Source organism: Anolis carolinensis, unplaced genomic scaffold, assembly GCF_035594765.1.
Source record: "Anolis carolinensis isolate JA03-04 unplaced genomic scaffold, rAnoCar3.1.pri scaffold_10, whole genome shotgun sequence".
NCBI lineage: Eukaryota > Metazoa > Chordata > Lepidosauria > Squamata > Dactyloidae > Anolis > Anolis carolinensis.
In genome coordinates, this window is record NW_026943821.1 from 12,215,162 (window position 1) to 12,233,374 (window position 18,213).

At 40.8% G+C, this 18,213-nt stretch overlaps 1 protein-coding gene across 1 annotated transcript; it reads right to left on the bottom strand.

Annotated features, from left to right (window-relative positions):
- Positions 1-4,521: 4,521 nt before the first annotated feature.
- Positions 4,522-17,366, bottom strand: LOC103279307 (urokinase plasminogen activator surface receptor). Its single transcript, XM_008113790.3, has 7 exons — positions 17,077-17,366; positions 11,482-11,592; positions 10,633-10,779; positions 10,027-10,182; positions 8,720-8,863; positions 7,579-7,725; positions 4,522-6,497 (listed from the first exon to the last, which is right to left on the bottom strand). Exons 1-7 carry the CDS (start codon positions 17,123-17,125, stop codon positions 6,235-6,237), a joined length of 1,017 nt encoding a protein of 338 aa, XP_008111997.1. The 5' UTR covers positions 17,126-17,366; the 3' UTR covers positions 4,522-6,234.
- Between the last annotated feature and the right edge of the window lie 847 nt (positions 17,367-18,213).

Genomic DNA, 18,213 nt, shown 5'->3' on the forward strand with positions numbered 1-18,213 from the left:
GAAACTTTGTGGATGCATCCTGGTGTAGATTACTGTCCAGCTGGCACACCAACAGGATCTTGGTCAGGAAAGTCAACTTCCATGCATCCTGAAGGGGACATTGTGAAACATCATGCAAACGCTGAGATCTGAACCAGCTGGTCCTGTTTCACCCTAATTAGAAGCAATGGCATGGCCTCATCATTTTGATTTCAGAGAGGAAAATTCCAAAGACAAATACTGAGAAAGAAAGACTAGTCTAGATGAGGATTTGCCTCCATCGCCCTGTCTGTCTTAGTGCAGATTTCTGTGTCTCTCAAAACCCTTTTATCTTCTCAGCATTCCCTGTTAGCCAACCAAAAGTTTTGCCCCACTGATGGTGTTAAGTTTTTCACAGACTTTGCATTTTAATTTTAGTGCACTTGGCAGCCATTGGAGATGTTAGCTTTTCTCTGGAGTTAAACAGCTGATAATGTGAGGATAATTGTCATGTACAGTATGAGTGGATCTCTGTCTCTGTCTTCTGTTTCCAACGGCTCTGACTGAGATCTGTCCTGAAATGGATCACTCACAGAAAGGGTTGTCAGAGAGCCATATAAGAGCTGACCAAGGGTACCCTATGGTTAACCTCCATTTCCACTCCTTTTGGGCTGGGAGAAAAAGTCATTTTGTGGTTGGAGTCTAGATCAGTGGTTCCCAACCTTTGATCCTCCAAGTGCTTTGGACTTCAGCTCCCACAATTCCTCACAACTAGTAAGCTGGCTGGGATTTCTGGAAGTTGATGTCCAAACAACTGGAGGACCAAAGGTTGGAGATAAACGCACACAAACTAGAATGAAAGAATACACTCACTACAACAAAAAACAGCAAACGGACATTGAGTTCCCTAATAATCAGGAAATAGTTTTTAGCCCATTGAGAAAACATTGGGAGGTTGCTTAGGCCCTCTAGTGGCACATCTACACTTTATGCTGATTTTTCCTATCATGTTTCATTTTAGCTTGTTTAACACAGAGGTATTGCACTGTGAGACCATTACAACCGGCATGGTCGCATCCTATGGAATCTGAAGGTTTGGGGTTTCGTGACGCTGGCTGATCGCTCTAAATGCCCTATATTGCAAATCTCAGGACTCAATGGCATACCCTACATTTCACAGATGAAAACCAGAACACACACACATATATATCTCCAGTCAGTACCTGTGATACGAAGATTCATCACCAGAAAGCCTGCAACAGCCTTCCATCTGAGAGGAGTCATTTCCATGGTCTGGAACCAAATGCTTTTCCCGTGTACTGATTGAATGGCCTTTCAAGAGCAAAGGAGAGGATCAGAGAACAGAAGGATACGATCTTATGCCTCTTCCACAATGAGTGTTTCTTGTAATATTGCATAAAAGTCTGCAAGCTATGATTGGGGAAAGATTAACTGTCTGAAACAAATCCGGAAAACAATTAGCTCAAGAAACCTACCTGAATAATAATAATAATAATAATAATAATAATAATAATAATAATAATAATAATAATAATAATTAGAAACACAAGATTAGTACACAGCAAACAAGATCCCTCTGCTGGCTGTTGTATTGGATCACATGTCAGACACTTCCCAAGTATCTAGGACTGTGTGATGTATCGGCATGCTGATCCAAGTAGGGTAGCCTTTTGCAGCTGTCAGATGGTAATTTTGTCAGTGCCGATAGTGTTCAAGTGCAGGCCAAGGTCTTTAGGCACTGCACCCAGTGTGCCGATAACCACTGGGACCACCTTTACTGGCTTGCACCAGAATCTTTGCAGGTCAAACTTTAATTCCTCATATTGTGTCCGCTTTTCCAGTTGTTTCTCTTCAACCCTGCTGTTGCAACATCGACAATCCATACTTTGTTTTTTAACACGATCATGAGGTCCAAAACCCTGTCAGTCTGAATGTGGAAGTCCCAGATTAGTTTGATGTGTTCATTTTCTGAAACAACCTCCTCCTCCTCCTCCTCTTCCTCCTCCTCCTCCTCCTCCTCCTCCTCCTCCTCCTCCTCCTCCTCCTCCTCCTCTTCTTCTTCTTCTTCTTCTTCTTCTTCTTCTTCTTCTTCTTCTTCTTCTTCTTGACACAACGACATTGTATGACACAACAAACAAGATAGATATGTTGTATTTCATGTCACAAAATCACAAGTTGATCCCAGTAGGGCGGCCTTTTGCAGTTGACAAATTATTATTATTATTATTATTATTATTATTATTATTATTATTATTATTATTATTATTTTATGACACAGCAAACAAGATAGATATGCTGGATTTCATATCACAAAATCACAAGTCGAACACTTCCCAAGTGTCTAGGACTGTGTGATGTATTTTCGGATGATGCGCGCAGATCCAAGCAGGGTGGCCTTTTGCAGCTGGCAGATTGTAATTTTGTCAATGTCTATTGTTTCCAAATGCCAGCTGAGATCTTTTGGCACTGCACCCAAAGGTAGTTATTATTATTATTATTAAGATAAGTTGTGTCCAACTCTGAGGGTTGGTACTCCTCTCCATTTCTAAGCTGAAGAGCCGGCGTTGTCCGTAGACACCTCCAAGGTCATGTGGCTGGCATGACTGCATGGGGCACTGTTACCTTCCCGCCATAGTGGTACCTATTGATCTACTCACATTTGCATGTTTTTGAACTGCTAGGTTGGCAGAAGCTGGGGCTAACTGCGGGTGCTCACTCCGCTGCTCAAATTCGAACCACAGACTTTTAGGTCCGCAAGTTCAGCAGCTCAGCACTGTAACATGCTGTGCCACCAGGGGGCTTGAATAATAATAATAATAATAATAATAATAATAATAATAATAATTAGAAAAAATAATAATACAAAAAATTTTGGATCATTCATGTTGCCATACCAAATTGACGAAAAACAACAGGAAAAACTACTTCTGATTTTGTGATATGAAATCTAGCATATATATCTCATTTGCTGTGTCATATTGTGTCTTTGTGTCAGTAATAATAATAATAATAATAACTTTATTTGTATTCCACCTCATTTTAGACAGAACTTTAAAGGATATATCCCATGTGCTCCAACATGTTTTGGAAAGAGGTCTTAGTACCATGGACAGATCTTTTTTACAAGTGATTTATAAATCACAGATTTACTTGTTTTCTTGGAACTTACCAGATACCACTGGGGAAAACATGGATGTAGCCAGCTTAATGGGGGCATAACACGCTTTAGCTCCGTGAGTTTGGCCATTCTTTAAAAATAGGCAGTAACTAGATGAAGCATTACAATCAGGAAGAATTCCCAAGCCAGTTCATATAGATGTTGTCTTTCTATGTGATACCATCTTCAATCTATTGAACTTAATACAGAAAGATCCAACTAAGGCTGTTCCTATCATTAGGCATCATGAGTTACATATGAGGAAGATATCAGAGGCCACAGCGGCGCAATGGGTTAAACCCTTGTCTGTATGCTTGCTCACAATGCCCGGCCTCATGCACAGAGGAAAAATGCTGACAATGCAGTCGCTGCTGCCCACTTTAGATCAAAATTATTTCATGGCTTGTGTTCCCTCTATTTTTATTAGTTTTATACTTACTGTATTTATGTAATGCTTTTGATATGAAATAATAATAATAATCGGCCCTTCCAGATGGGCTAAAATCCCAAGAGGAACAGGGATGTTAAATCCCAGTTCCTCTTGGGAATGAGGCCATACAGATGGCCCAAATGCTGGGATTTTGCAGAGATGGTGTCCAGATACCCACCCGTGCTGATCTAAGATTAGCAGGGGTGGACGAGGGCACTGCCAGCCTCCCCACTACACTTTCCATTTCCTCCTCCACTTACCAGAAAAAGACTTCAGGCAAAGTCTGGATCTTTATAGGTATTTTTTAAACCTAGATTTAATTTAGAAAATCTGGTTCACCCAAGGTTATTTATTAATTTATTTATTAGTGGTATTTATATACTGCCCTTCTCAACCCTGAAGGGGACCCAGGGCAGTTCACAATGTTGGCAACAATTCAATGCCCTCGATAAAAAACAGCATAAAACATCAAATTTGACCCTCCCCTAATAAAACATTAAACATTATTAAACACATCACATAAAACAACAGGTTAAAACAGATTTACCTGAAATGTCATCTAGACACTTAAGGTGAATCTGTTTCCCAGCCCACATTATAGTGCGGTATACATGGAGACTATATTTTTTTTTATTGTTGCTGTACATACATTTCCTTTTATGGCTTGGGAGAGGAAGAGGTTTGAGGAACAATGTGTCTGTGTGTGTACAGCATGGCTAAAGGCGTGCTATGGGGGGTTCACCACTGTGTTTTAAGAGCACAATGGAAGCAGGGATTATGCCAGATTGAAGCTGTGCTTCACACTCTTCACAAGAAAGTGCCCCTTGGTCCATGTTAGCAATTTGTATCTTCTTGATAAAATGCTGAAATGTCATTGAAATCTAAAATCACAGCATTGGAAAGGGCCCCATAGGCATCAAGTTCAATCACCTAGAACATAGCACATACAAAAGAGTTTATTTTCAATATTATAAAAATAGTTTATTAACATAAATAAGGCTCATATATAAAATGATATTCCAAAAAAGGGGGGCGGCATCCCGTCAAACCTTGGGTCATCAGAACTTAAGTGGATGTTAAAGGAGTTTCTTGGCAGGATCTTCTTGTTTACCTGGGGTGGATTGCCAGATCCTTCCTCTGAAATGTATCCCAGAATATCTTGTATTTGTTGGTGGTCTGATCCTGCTTAGTTTCCAAGATCAGACAAAATCTGTTGACTAAGCAGTAGGTAAAGGTAAAGGTTTTCCTCTATATTAAGTCTAGTCATGTCTGACTCTGGGGGTTGGTGCTCATCTCCATTTCTAAGCCCAAGAGCCAGCGTTGTCCATAGACACCTTCAAGGTCACATGGTCAGTATGACTGCATGGAGCAACATTACCTTCTTGCTAGATCAGTACCTATTGATCTTGTCACATTTGCATTTTTTCGAACTGCTAGGTTGGCAGAAGCTGGGGCTAACAGCCGGATTCAAACTGCCTACCTTTAGGTCAAAACGTTCAGCAGCTCAGTGGTTTAACCCACTTCACCTAAACAGTACTCAGACATTAAAAGACCATTTAGAAAAACATTTCTTGGTAGGGATGTTTTTGCAAAACAAACATAGCAATAGATAAGAATAAATAAAAAAGAAATTGGCAAAAGTGATATCTAGACTGGGAGTTGCCCAGCATCTCCACCTTAATTCTGTAATTTACAGATAAGCAGCCAGTGACTTTCATGGTAGTAGGAGAGTGAAGCTCCTTATTCTAGTTTCATCTTTAAAGCAGCTGTAAACAGTTGGCCCTCCATATTTACAGATTTGACTTTTGTGGAATTGATTATTTGCAAATTGGATGAAAAAGTTCTCTTTAGGAATGTCTAGGTCCTCCAGTGTGACTCTATGGTCAACACTTGCTGGAAAATAATAATTGGGTCATGCTGGACGACCAATAAATTACTGAGAACATTTTAATCAGCCATTTGAGAGAGAATCCCTAGGCCCTCCAGTGCAATTCTATGGTCAACTCCCAGCAAAGAACTATGATAGCAGACCTAGAAAGGGGATTTCTCAAGTCAAAAATGTATTTTTAAACTTTTCCCACTTTTATTGAGATCCTGCTCTCCCACCTCCAGCAAGTAAGGATGCTGAGTGTAGTTTATGTTCCCATGTTCCCTATCTGATATGTTGAATTAATATTGTGAATAGAGATGTAAAACTTAGTCAGCTAACCAAAAGTTAGCGGAACAGATTCACCATTTCCCTGACAAGCCATACTTAAGAAGGCCATACTTAAGAATAACAATAAAATAACATTTTAAACTTTAAACATCTGCATCAAAATACTTTCCACAAAACATGGCTTTTGTACACAACAGGAAATCATGATTCATTCTGTCAATACACTCTGACTTTTCATGTGACTTTTGAAATGTGATTTTATGACTAGGAGCAGCAACTAGTAATAGTATGTTACTGGCAAGCTGTGCTCTTTCCCCTACTACTTTCGGTGTGGCCATCCCCAAGTGAAATGAAGAATATGCTCTTCATATACTCAACAGATCTCCTTTGTTATACCCCATGGTTTTCACAGCTGCATTTTTGTACAAGAAATTGTGGGGAGAAGTCTGGGTCCAGCTAAGTCCAGCTAAGTCCATGACCCTGATTCAGTCCTGATCTTATCACCAGGGGTCAAGAGCTCCCTGAGCAGAGAAGGAAGGTAACAGAGAGTAGTAGAGCTGTTGAGAGCAAAGTCTGTTGGGCTTGGAATGTATGTCCAGCTTGGCTCCTTGGGGATGGCTTCAGTGTCCCATTAATGATCCAGTTGTTGCAGAGGTTACCAGAGCAGCAGCGGCTGTGTATGGCACCCAAGTTCTTGTGGACAGCAGTGTAAGGACTCTCACACCAAGACGGGGATGCACAACCTTTGACGACTGAGTTCTCTCCTGAGATGCCTGAAGAAGGGGAAAAACAGTGATAGAACTTGAGAAGCAGACTTCAAGATAGTCTTTCTTAACCCAGTGGTTCCTAGACTTTGATCTTCTAGTTGTTTTCGACTTCAACTCTTCGAAACTCCATCCAGCTTGAATTTTTTGAACTGAAGCCAAGAACATCTGGAGGACCAAGTTTTTTGGGATCAAGGACTCCTTTGCAAATATGAAAGGTGTCTCTTCGGGTGAGAAGGGCAGGATAGAAATATTGGAAATAAATAAATAATAAATAAGGTGGTCTGGATCCCTCTTCAATGCCTTGAAGTCCATACAGGCAGTGGTTGCTCCTCACTAACATGTCCAGGGAGGGGAGGACGGAATCTCCTTTGAAACAGCCTGTACTAAGTAGGAATCTAGAGTGATGACTATTCCAAAAGTACAAGTAAATTAGAAGGGATTCCAAGGGCCACCTAGTTCAATACCCAGCCAATGGATGAATCCACCACTAGAGCATCCCTGAGAGGTAGTCATCTAACCAAAGCGCAATAGCCTCTGCTTAGTCGTTTTGACTTCTAGAGGGAGTTCAAGCTTGATTTGTATATTGTATATACAGTATTGTATATTCTCCAGCATCACATTTCAAATGAGTTGATTCTCTTTCAGAGCTCATCCACACAGGGTCTATAAGGTGTCCAAACAACGTCTACAGTAAAACTGAATTAATTTGGGACAATTAACATCCTGCCAGATTCTTCCTGGCATGTAGAAAGGACGTGCCAGCAAGGAGCAATTTTTCTTCTGCACCCCACCTTCTCCTGGAGCATCATTTCTGTGTTCCAGAAGAACAGCAGTACGTTCATGGAAGCTAAGTAAATTATTTTATATTATAAAAACTTGGGGGTGGGTGGGTTGGGTGACTTGGCACCCTCCTGGAAGATTCCAGGAGGGCATCTAGACACACCCCAGTGAAAGCATGTACTTTGGGGGGGGGGGTCAGGACTAAAGACCATCCCAACCCCCACACAGACTTTCTTCCTGTCTGAAAGCATCCTCAGCTAGCTTTATGCATTGTCCAGCTTTCACAATTGTTCACAGAATTACTCACCATGGATTCCAGATGCTTCTAAGCACTGGGTCATGGGACCCTGGCATTGTATCTTGGAAACAGCATCCGGGGAGCAACCGTGGGTAGAATTCCCCTCGCAACTGAAGCATGTCACTCCATTCAGGGGCAGTGGGGCATCCTTGTAGTCTGCAGGGGGAAGATTGAACACCATGAATCCATATTCACATGGTTGAAAATACATATTTGCCAGAGATAAATATACAAGACCCCAGTGAAAGTGAAAAACTGTGGATTTAAAAATTGCTGAGAGAACACATCTCTAGGGATCTCTAGTGACTTCATCAGATGGGGCTATTTTCAGCAGCATATGTCAGTTCAGCTGTAGTTTAGCCACATAGCCTGCTGGCTCCCATCCTAGAACATATAGCTACTTCCAGCGGGACTCCATGGCTAAACTACTGCTGAACTGGTGGCAACACAGAAGGCTTCCCGTGTTGCGTTGGCAACAATGAGGGAAAGTTGGGTGATGGACACTTCCCTCTGTGGGATGGAATTTTCTATAATTTGGGTGATGCAAGACATGAGGTGATGGCTTGCCCACACATCCCAATGGGAACCGTCAGATTCCCCATGATCCATGGTGATTCTGGTGGCCAATATGATGAAGGTCCTCTATGATTCCTCTGTGGTCAACTTCCATCTGAAGTTGATCATAGAATTACACTGGAAGAAATTCCTAGAGAAAACACAGTTATGTATAATGAAATTTACAAACGTCCAACTTGCAAATGTGGAAAGCTCACAGCATGTGCTGCTTTCCCGGTTTTATAGACATTGAAAACATATTTGTGCTACAAAGTTTCAGCACTATGGTGCCACTTCACTAGCCATGTTTGTATCCTACGGAATCATGCAAACTGTAATTTCGGTGAGGTATTCAGAGTTCTCTATAGACATCAGTTAGACCTCTTCCAGCAGAAGAGTACATCACCAAACTACAAATTCCAAGATTCTGTAGGGTAGAACCATAGCAGGTTTAGTAATACCAAATTGCTACTTTCATGCATTGTACATATAGTTGTAGCTTTTCCATCTCTGCATACGGCTTCAGTTTTTTTTAAAACCCAGAACTGCAATTAAGAGTTACTTTAAAATCCGAACCACCACTTGATTACTTTACCTTGCATGTCGCTATTGCATCGGCTGGAATTGCAGCACTTTATAAGGTGGAAACTGTTCTGGTTGTGGAATCCCAGAGGCTCTGAGGCTTGGCAGTGGGAGAGCTGACCACAGCCCTTGATACGCTGTTCACCTGCAGGTAACTCTATCAAAGTAGAGAGAAAGTAAAGGCCGTGAATACAGCTTTTGGCCTCTAGGGGGTGCCAATGCTAAGCCCAATGTAACACAGCACTGAGTCCCAAAGTCTATTCCCCCAGCTGTTTGGACTTCAATGACCAAAAGCCTCAGTTGCCTGGACCAATTGTCAGATATTCTGGGACCTGAAGTCTCATACACCTAGAAGACAAGAGTTGGGGAAACACTATAATACAGAGGTGGCTTGTGAAGGAATCAACATTTGATGCCTTGGAGCAGGTATAGCTTTATGTAAATGGAACATCTGACTCTGTCCCATACTTTCTAATTAGGACATCATGAATTAAAAAGGCTGATAAAATGGCTTTCTACAAATCTCTAGGTTCTCTACTGTGATTCAATTGTTAACCTCCACCAGTAATTGGCCTTATTTGTGGTAGAGGGTCTAGAGCAGTGCTTCCTAACTTGTAGTGCGTAAGAACTAAAATATGGTCTGCGGCCTCACCGTTACTACTATGGATAATAACACAGCTGAACCAAAAAGTTTTTTTTCTTGGTGTCTTCATTTTTAGGCCTGTTCCTGGGGTTATTTGGGGGTGCTGATTCAGAAAATTGCATTGGATAGACCACATCAGCTCTAGATTATTAAATATGGTTTTCTATGGGCAAGCAGATGGTGACCACTGTATCAGAAACTAGAGCTGATGTGGTCTATCCAATGCAGTTTTCTGAATCAGCAACCCCAAATAACCAAACTGAATCTAAAGTTGACCAACAACTGATTTGTAACCCTTTTAGTACTAAAGTTGGAGAGTGGTCCCTGGTCAAAGTGGTCCCTGGTCAAAAAAAGGTTGGGAACCATTGATCTAGAGTTATGCTGAAGGACCTAGAGATGTTCCTTCTAGAAATCTCTAAATCCTCCAACACAACTCTGACTGAAGTTGATCATAAGGTTGCATTGGATGACATTTCTAGCAGATTATGTTATTCAAATTGGCAAATAATCAAATCCAAGAAGTTAAACTCTCATAAACAGACTAGTTGTACAGTTCTTAGTAGGCTGTTGTGCATTAATTCCAGAGTGTAGAGTAACCCTTAGATGTCATAGCAGTGGCAGTTAGACTACAGTTAGGATGAAAGAGCAGATGGTTGACCATGTCTGCCCAAGATCACCTGTAGTAAAGGATATGATGTCCACACAGTCTTCCTCAAGCCGGGCACACGTCATTAATTCCAGACTGGAGTTGGAACAGGTCTTATCCGCTGTGGTACAAGAATAGCATTCCCTGGTCCTTCTCTGACGACCTCGAGCTATGAGAACATCCACTACTGCAAACAAAGAGGAAGAATGTGTTCAAAAAATGGCTGAATTAAGACATGGGTTTTGTAGAGTAATCTGCATATATATGCCTATGGATAGAAACAATCATCCAGAGCAGAAATTTTGCAGATTCGGAGCTAATTGAGTCTATCCATCTGTAATGCTGCCTTCCTCTTTGCCTACTGCCTTCTACTTTATCAAACAATTTTGACTTTTCTAGTGAGTTCTGTTTTTTCATGATGTGACCAATATATGACAGCCTAGTACAGTTATCTTCAGGTTTGATTTCCTCTAGGATTCCTTGATTTGTCTTTTTTAAACAGCCCAGGATATGTAGCAGCACCAAATTTCAAATGAAATTTCTACTATTTTGGAAAAAAAATATCAGGGGTTTCCAGCTTGAAATCTCAGCTTCCTGTTATAACTTGGTTAAATAGTAAATCTTGCTATGGACTGACCATTTGGTGACCTCTTGTTGCAAAGCTCGGTGTCGCAGTATTCCTCAGTCAGAAATACAACTTGGTTGCCAGATAAATGCGAAATGGAATTGTTTGGCTTCCCACTCACGTCACAGCCCTTCAGGATGTAAGTGGAGATTTTTGGTCCTGCAAATTGGACACACAATGATAGTAGCACGACACGCTTATGCAGATGCAAAACAGAAAAATTATAGCAATACATAGCAATACATAGGTATTAAACATGGGCATTGCCATCTTCCCAAAGATACCTTCCAACCATCCTGATTTGGGGATTTATCCCCAATTCATCTTCTGTCATCCTGTTTTTTCAGCTATGTTTCAAATGCCCAATTTCATCAACTGCGATCAGGCCCCCGTATATAGTAGGAAGCCAAACTCACAGTTGAACCCTACTTCAACACCATCAAAAGGATGAAATTGAGTGGAGTAGCCTGTTTACGTAGGGCCCAACCTGATAACACTGTAGCATTGGCTTGCTGTGAGTTTTCCAAGCGGTATGGTCATGTTCCAGAAACATTCTCTCCTGATGCTTCGCCCGTATCTATGGCAGGCATTCTCAGAGGTTGTGAGGTCTGTTGGAAACTAGGCGAGGTTTATATATCTGTGGAAAGCCCAGGTTGGGAGGAAGAACTTTTGTCTGTTTGAGGCAAGTGTGAATGTTGCAGTTGGCCAGCTTGGTTAGTATTTAATGACCTTGCAGATTCAAAGCCACATAAAACACTCTTTCTAAACTTCTATAAGCTCTCAAATGTAGACAGGACATCAAATCCATTCTCCCTCCCCTGCCAATCCCATTAAGTTGCCATGGCCACTTTCCAAACTCACGGGATAATACGGTCATGATGGTAGTGCTGCATTGTTCTTGATGCTCTTCACAGATCTCCATTTCCGTGCAGTCTGTATCTCTGTCACAAGAATAGCACTGGAGGCCAGAAACTGTAAGATGACATTGAAAAAATCAATTAGCAAGTAGGATTAGTGAGAGGAAATTTTAGATAGAATAATCAGATGACAGAGAACAAGCCTTTATTGATGGCAGTCTCTAATAGGGGATGAATAATGTTTCTATTTTGATTTTATTCAATTTCTTCGAATCACACCTACATTTTTTACCATCCTTATTTTATATCAGTTTGCATGATTTCACATTTCTTCATGGCTAGATATTTGGGCATTTGGGGGTATAACATATTTCCTCCAATTTGCACATTTATTTGTGTGGTTCATTGATTTAAGCAACCTCTCCATGGACTCAAATGCATTACTTTGTATTTTTGCAGTCACGTGCACTTAAACCACTCATGTTTTAGAAATATATGCTTACATTATGCATGAATTTTATTTCTTATACATATCCAGAAGTCTTGCAAATGCTCCAAGATTAATATGCATTTTATTGGACCAAGTCTGAGGTGCAGGAACTTTCACCGAGAATGTCAAGTCTAACAAGACAAGTCTTCCACCAATAATCTGATGTTTAAAACAAAATTAAAGAAGGGAAAGCAGAACAGGAATTTGAAATTACTTCTCACAAATAAGGACTTTGAGTAGTTTGAGTAGGAAAATGACTCACCTGGGGCCAGGTAAACCATTTTCCTACTCTAGTCAAAGTCCTTATTTTTGACCCCACATCATCGAGATTTTAAATCCAGATTATCTACTATGTTAATCTGGATTATATGACAGTGCATACCGGGGCTTGGTCACCACTGGGGCTTGGTCACCACTGGGGCTGGGTCTTCACATTAACTGATTTAAAATTGATTATATAAGTCTACACTGCCATATAATCCCGTTCAAAGCAAAAAATCTGCATTTTATATGGCATTGTAAATGGGGCCTCAAAGCAGTTTAAAGAGGATAATCTGGATTCAGAAACTGGATTATATAGTTGTGTAGATCCAACCTGTGACACCCCCCTCCCCCCATGCACACACATATATCGTGGGGGTCATGTTCCAGGACCACCCGCGAAAAGTGAAAATCTGCAAAGTAGTGACACTATATTTGTGTTGTTTACAATCTCACTGGAAAGTAGCATCTCTGCCACTGCCTTGTGAGGCGAAAGCAAAGCTTCTTCAGCCTCCATTTCTCTCCCTTCGGCTTCTCCTTCCTTCCTTCCTTCCTTCCTTCCTTCCCTCCTTCCTTCCTTCCTTCCTTCCTTCCTTCCTTCCTTCCTTCCTTCCTTCCTTCCTTCCTTCCTTCCTTCCTTCCACTTCTTAGGAAGGAAGTAGAAAGAGGGATTTATAATATTATTTTATGATTTATACTATTATTTTAGTGTTTATTAAAGCGAACCGCGAAGTAGCGAGGGAACACTGTATATATAAAATATCTGGGGCTGCGGTGGAGCTGCGGGTTAGAGCTGCAGAACTTGCTAACCAAAAGGTTGGAGAATTGAGTCCACGGAGCAGGGTGAGCTCCCGTCATAACCCCCAGCTTCTACCAACCTAGCAGTTCGAAAACATGCAAATATGAGTAGATCAATATGTACCTCTTCAGTGGGAAGATAATGGCACTCCATGCCAGCCACATGACCTAGGAGGTGTCTACAGACAACGCCAGCTCTTCATCTTAGAAATGGAGATGAGCACCACTCCCTAGAGTCGGACTTGACTAGACTTAATATCAAGGGGAAACCTTTTTACCATATATACTATATCCAATCCCATTTTTAAAAGAGAAAGGGACTTCTAACCATTTCATGGGCTGGGCATGTTTGTTCATTTTCTGGACTATTGGCAGCCAATATGGCCTTTGTAGGAATCCAGGCGTAGAAAATTGGTCCCTTGGCTTGCTTCCATTATTCAGCCCTGATTTGAAGGATAGTGATGGTTTCCAAATGTGCATGTCTACATGTACATTAGGACATGCCAGTTTTATGCAACTTGGCATCATCTTTTCATTTTTGTTGTTGCATTTCCTTTTTTAGTGAGCTGTGTGGAAACGCACATTCTATGCAAGAGACACGACAATATTGAATCATATCATGGGCATCTATCAAAAAAATGTAATTTATATAATCCAGTTGAAAACAGATAATCTGGATTATCTGATTTGATAATCTGGATTATATGGTAGTGTAGAGGGGGCCTAGTGAATGTAAAATATGGCAATCCTCCCACAATATCTATACCTGCATTCACTAGGCCCCCTCTACACTACCATATAATCCAGATTATCAAATCAGATAATCCAGATTATCTGTTTTCAACTGGATTATATAAATCTACATTTTTTTGACAGTTTATTTCTAAAATCTCCAACCAGCTAAAATTAGAAAGGCAACCAGTGTTTTAGCTGGCTCATTGTTTCTATATTTATCCTATGAATGTTAAACTTACAAGAATGGTAAAAGTCTGACTCACATTGAATCTCAGCCACTTTCTCCCCTCAATTTGCAAATGGGAGACCTGTGAAAGAGTCACATCCTGAACTTACTCACTACCTGTTCAGATGGCCACATCTAAGATGAGGCAAGGAAAGAGTGGTTGGTCAGAACAGGAATTATGAGTAAATCCAAGGGAGCCTTGGTGCTTCATTCTTCTGAGAAAAATATATACACCTATATTTTACAAATCCTCCAACTATTTAGCAACAAAGCCTAGCTAGAAGTCTTGCTTCTCCACTCAGTACTTCACTAGTGCTTAGAAAAATTGGCTCCCAGAGTCCTACTGGCATGGCAACTGGGGAATTTTAGCAAATTTTGTTCACAAACAGTTTCTTTTCCTATGCAAATAGACCTGATACATGTGATGTTCATGAGACTATTTCATCCTCAATAGTTGTTACTTCCTTTTTTGTAGCACGCTATAGTTGATTCTGAAGCATCCAGTTGAATCCATTAGGCAGGGCAGCTGGAGGAAGTAGATTAGAGAGCTTTATGTTTACGTCCTGAATGTGCTGAGGAACTGTCCCCCCATATTTTTGCTTTCATATTTTGGTGACTAGTGCTTTCTATATTTATGAAATATGTAATCTGTGCTCATACCTAGACTGGTTTAGTCTAAACCAGGGGTTTTCAAACTTTTCAAACATCCACGGAGCCCTTTTTGAAGCAAAGGTTTGGACCCCTTCTACACTGCCATATAATCCAGTTCATAGCAGATGATCTAGATTTTATATGGCAGTGCAGTAGTGGCCTAAGAACTTCTAGTCCAATCATATTTGTAAGTGAATAATACATTAGGGTTTGGGAGCAAGGAGAAACCATCTTGTCATTTGACTGAGGCAGCAAAATGTCTTATGCTGGCCCTGAACTCAACCTGATGTCAATGAGCTGCTTTCAGCACTCAATCATCAAAAGGTATATCCATTCATTTTCCTGTATGTTCATTGAACCTATGAAGAGAACCCAGAAAGTGTGTAGACTGGTCCTGCCCACCATTTTTGGCATGGCCTGCTCTATGCTTTTGTGATGCCCATCCATTAGATGTTCATCAGAATGAGCCCACCACAGATACCATCTCTCTGAACTTTAAAGTCAGCTTGCTTCCTATTTCCTTTATGTTTCAATAACAGCGTTATGAAAGAAAGAAAACTTGACAAAGTTACTTTTGGGGACTACAGTTCTCCCAACCAGAGTAGCCAATGGTAACAGTCAATGACCATGTTCTCCAAGGCATTCTATGAGTTAGAGTCTCAGAAAAAAACTTTGCTGAGCTTTGTTTGAAAATGTGATGAATCTTACAATTCCCTGTTTGTTATCCGTCACAAATCCCAAGGGAAGTGTCTAGAACAGTGGTTCCCAATATTTTTTTGACCAGGGTACACTAAACCAGGGCCCACTTTGACCAGAAACCACCCTCTAATATTACTACCAAAAGAGTCACAAATCAGGTTTTGGTCAACATTAGATTCGGTTTGGTTATTTGTGGTGTTGATTCAGAAAATTGTATTGGATAGAGCACATCAGCTGTAGTTTCTGAAACAGAACATATGCCATCCAGTAGACGCCATCTGCTTGCCCACAGAAAATCATATTTAATAATCTAGAGTTGATGTGGTCTATCCAATGTAATGTCAGCTCTGTGGAAAAAAGTGGAAATAAAATTAATAAAATAGAAAAAATAAAGAAGAAGGATGTTCGCGGATTGGATTTTTGTTCTCACAGCACACTGCTGGGCTGCGGCCCACAGGTTGAGAACCACTGGTCTAGAATTACTTCAGTTTAATTCATCCAGGAGGAAATGGTGTGTTCCATACATGACAGATCTTTCAAAAAACAATCTGTTATCTTAATTATGGTGTTTAAAAAGTAACACATACCATGTAATGATGATTAAAACAGTTATTCTAATGTGCTACTCGTTCCAGTACTTATCAATTTAGCCCCTTATACACTGCCATATAAAATCCAGATTATATGTTTGAAGTGGATTGTATGGCAGTGGAGACATATTATCCAGTTTAAAGCAGATAACATGGATGATCTGTTAGGATAATCTGGATTATATGGTCCTTCCACCCTGCTATATAACCCAGAATATCAAGGCAGAAAATCCCACAATATCTTTGGACTGGGTTATCTGAGTCCACACTGCCATATATTCCAGTTCAAAGCAGAAAATGTGGGATTCTATTCAGCTGTGTGGAAGGGACCTAAGAAGCATGGAGAAGGGAGGGAAAGATTCTTCATTTAGCCATATTGATCTTTTTAAAAGGGCTGTTAAATGATTAAGCAGGAATTGATGTACTTTAACTGATCTCAGATAAAAGCTCTAGACTTCATTCCAGTTGTGTCTCACGGAGATACCTCAGCTTTGACCAAGAAGGCATAGTTTCGTTTGCAAGAAATATGCCACATCCTTTCTAAAATTGATAAACACAATGGAAGACCTTTCTCCAGCTTAACCTGTACTACAACTCCTATCATCCCAATTGTCAGCCATGCTGGCCAGGGAGATTGAGAGTTGCCATCCAACAACATTGGGAAGCCCACGAGTTGGCTATCCCTGAGTCAGTTTCTCAATGCATCACTATCTCAATTCATTATTAAAAATGGAACATCATTTAACTAAAAGTGATCCCTGTGTTTACCAGCATGTCATTTTTCTCTTCAGCAGACCAACTTTTTAAAAGAGTGGGAGAAAATATCTGAAATTCAAGCCTTGGCAGCTTTCACCCCAACATTTCCATAGGCACTCAAATACTACGAATCCCCACTCTTCTCCAGACTTTAGGAGAAGACTGTTCAGAACTCAGCATCTGAAATCAAGATCAAACCATTTAAACCCATTCCTTTTACAACTGGAAAGATCACACACTTGCATCCTTTCCCCAGCTTTTGCTTTCCTGATGTGTTAGACTACAACTTGGGTCTGGAAGACACCGAGTTGTGGAAGTTTTCATTCAGCATGCCTCTCTTGTACACACATTGCAGAACCGAAAAGATCATTTATAAAGTTAAAATAAACTTACTGTGAGGCACTGTCAAAAGCAAGACAATGCTGATCAAGAAAAAATCCATGCCCTCGAGATGAGAACTGGGACTCGTATGGATGTGTTTCTAAAATTCCTAGTTGGTCTCGGTGTCCTGGTTGGTTTCTGCTTTCAGATAAATGGCAATGCTAGCTTTTGCCTCTCTGGTGCTTATTTCTTTTTTTAAAAAGCTCCCCCTCTGGCCACTCCCCTGATATCAATTGGGGATGGAGTCTCTTCCCCATTCCTGGTTTGCAGAAACGCAGCTCATGACGCAGACTGTCAGCAAGTGATGTGACTGATGCAGGAAGGAGCGGGGAGGAAAGGGGGGAAAATGATGACAACACACTTTGTGTCTACGGTTTCTCTATATGCAATATTTCAATGGCCTGAAATTTAGTGGTGGCATTGAGTCCTGGAAAAAGACAAAGAAAGAAGAATGAAGGGGGTAAGGGGAGTGAACAAGCAGAGGTTTGGAGTCTTCTGAGCATATGCAAACTGCCTCAAACTCACCACTAAGTCTTTGCATTCTCCAGAATTTGGGAAAAGGAAAATGATGTTGTTTCAGTGCTTAAAGCATGCTTTAATTTGGGAATAAGTAAAGACAGTGAAGGCATTGAAATAGTTCAAGATTTCCCATACCTTGGTTCAGTTATTAATTATAATGGACTTGGAAGGGAAGCTTTGAAGAATCATAGAATCATAGAGTTGGAAGAGACCACATGGGCCATCCAGTCCAAGCCCCTGCTAAGAAGCAGGAAAATCACATTCAAAGCACCCCTGACAGACGGCCATCCAGCCTCTGCTTGAAAGCCTCCAAAGAAGGGCCCTCCACCACAGAAGACAAGAGTCTCAAGTATCAATATTTATCAGAGGCTTGTGAGAGTGAGGTGACCAAGAAAAAGGTCTCCCCTCAGGATCTCAAAATTCAGGCTAACATAGTTTAGATCTAAGCCATATAGGGCTTTATAGGTCATTACCATAGTGATACAATGGGTTAAACCCTTGTGCTGCTGAACTGCTGATCTGAAGGTTGGCAGTTCGAATCTGCAGGATTATGTGAGCTCCCTAACTTCTGCCAGCCTAACAGTTCGAAAACATGCAAATGTGAGTAGATCCTCACAACTTCTCAGGATG

What these genes read in the sequence shown, in the direction of transcription:
- LOC103279307 (XM_008113790.3), bottom strand. Translation starts at nt 17,125, where the DNA reads ATGGATTTTTTCTTGATCAGCATTGTCTTGCTTTTGACAGTGCCTCAC. An exon ending in CATCATATCCTTTACTACAG is followed by an intron (nt 8,864 to 10,026) that starts GTGATCTTGGGC and finishes CTACTTTGATAG; the next exon opens with AGTTACCTGCAGGTGAACAG. An exon ending in AGAAGCATCTGGAATCCATG is followed by an intron (nt 6,498 to 7,578) that starts GTGAGTAATTCT and finishes CCCCTTCTTCAG; the next exon opens with GCATCTCAGGAGAGAACTCA.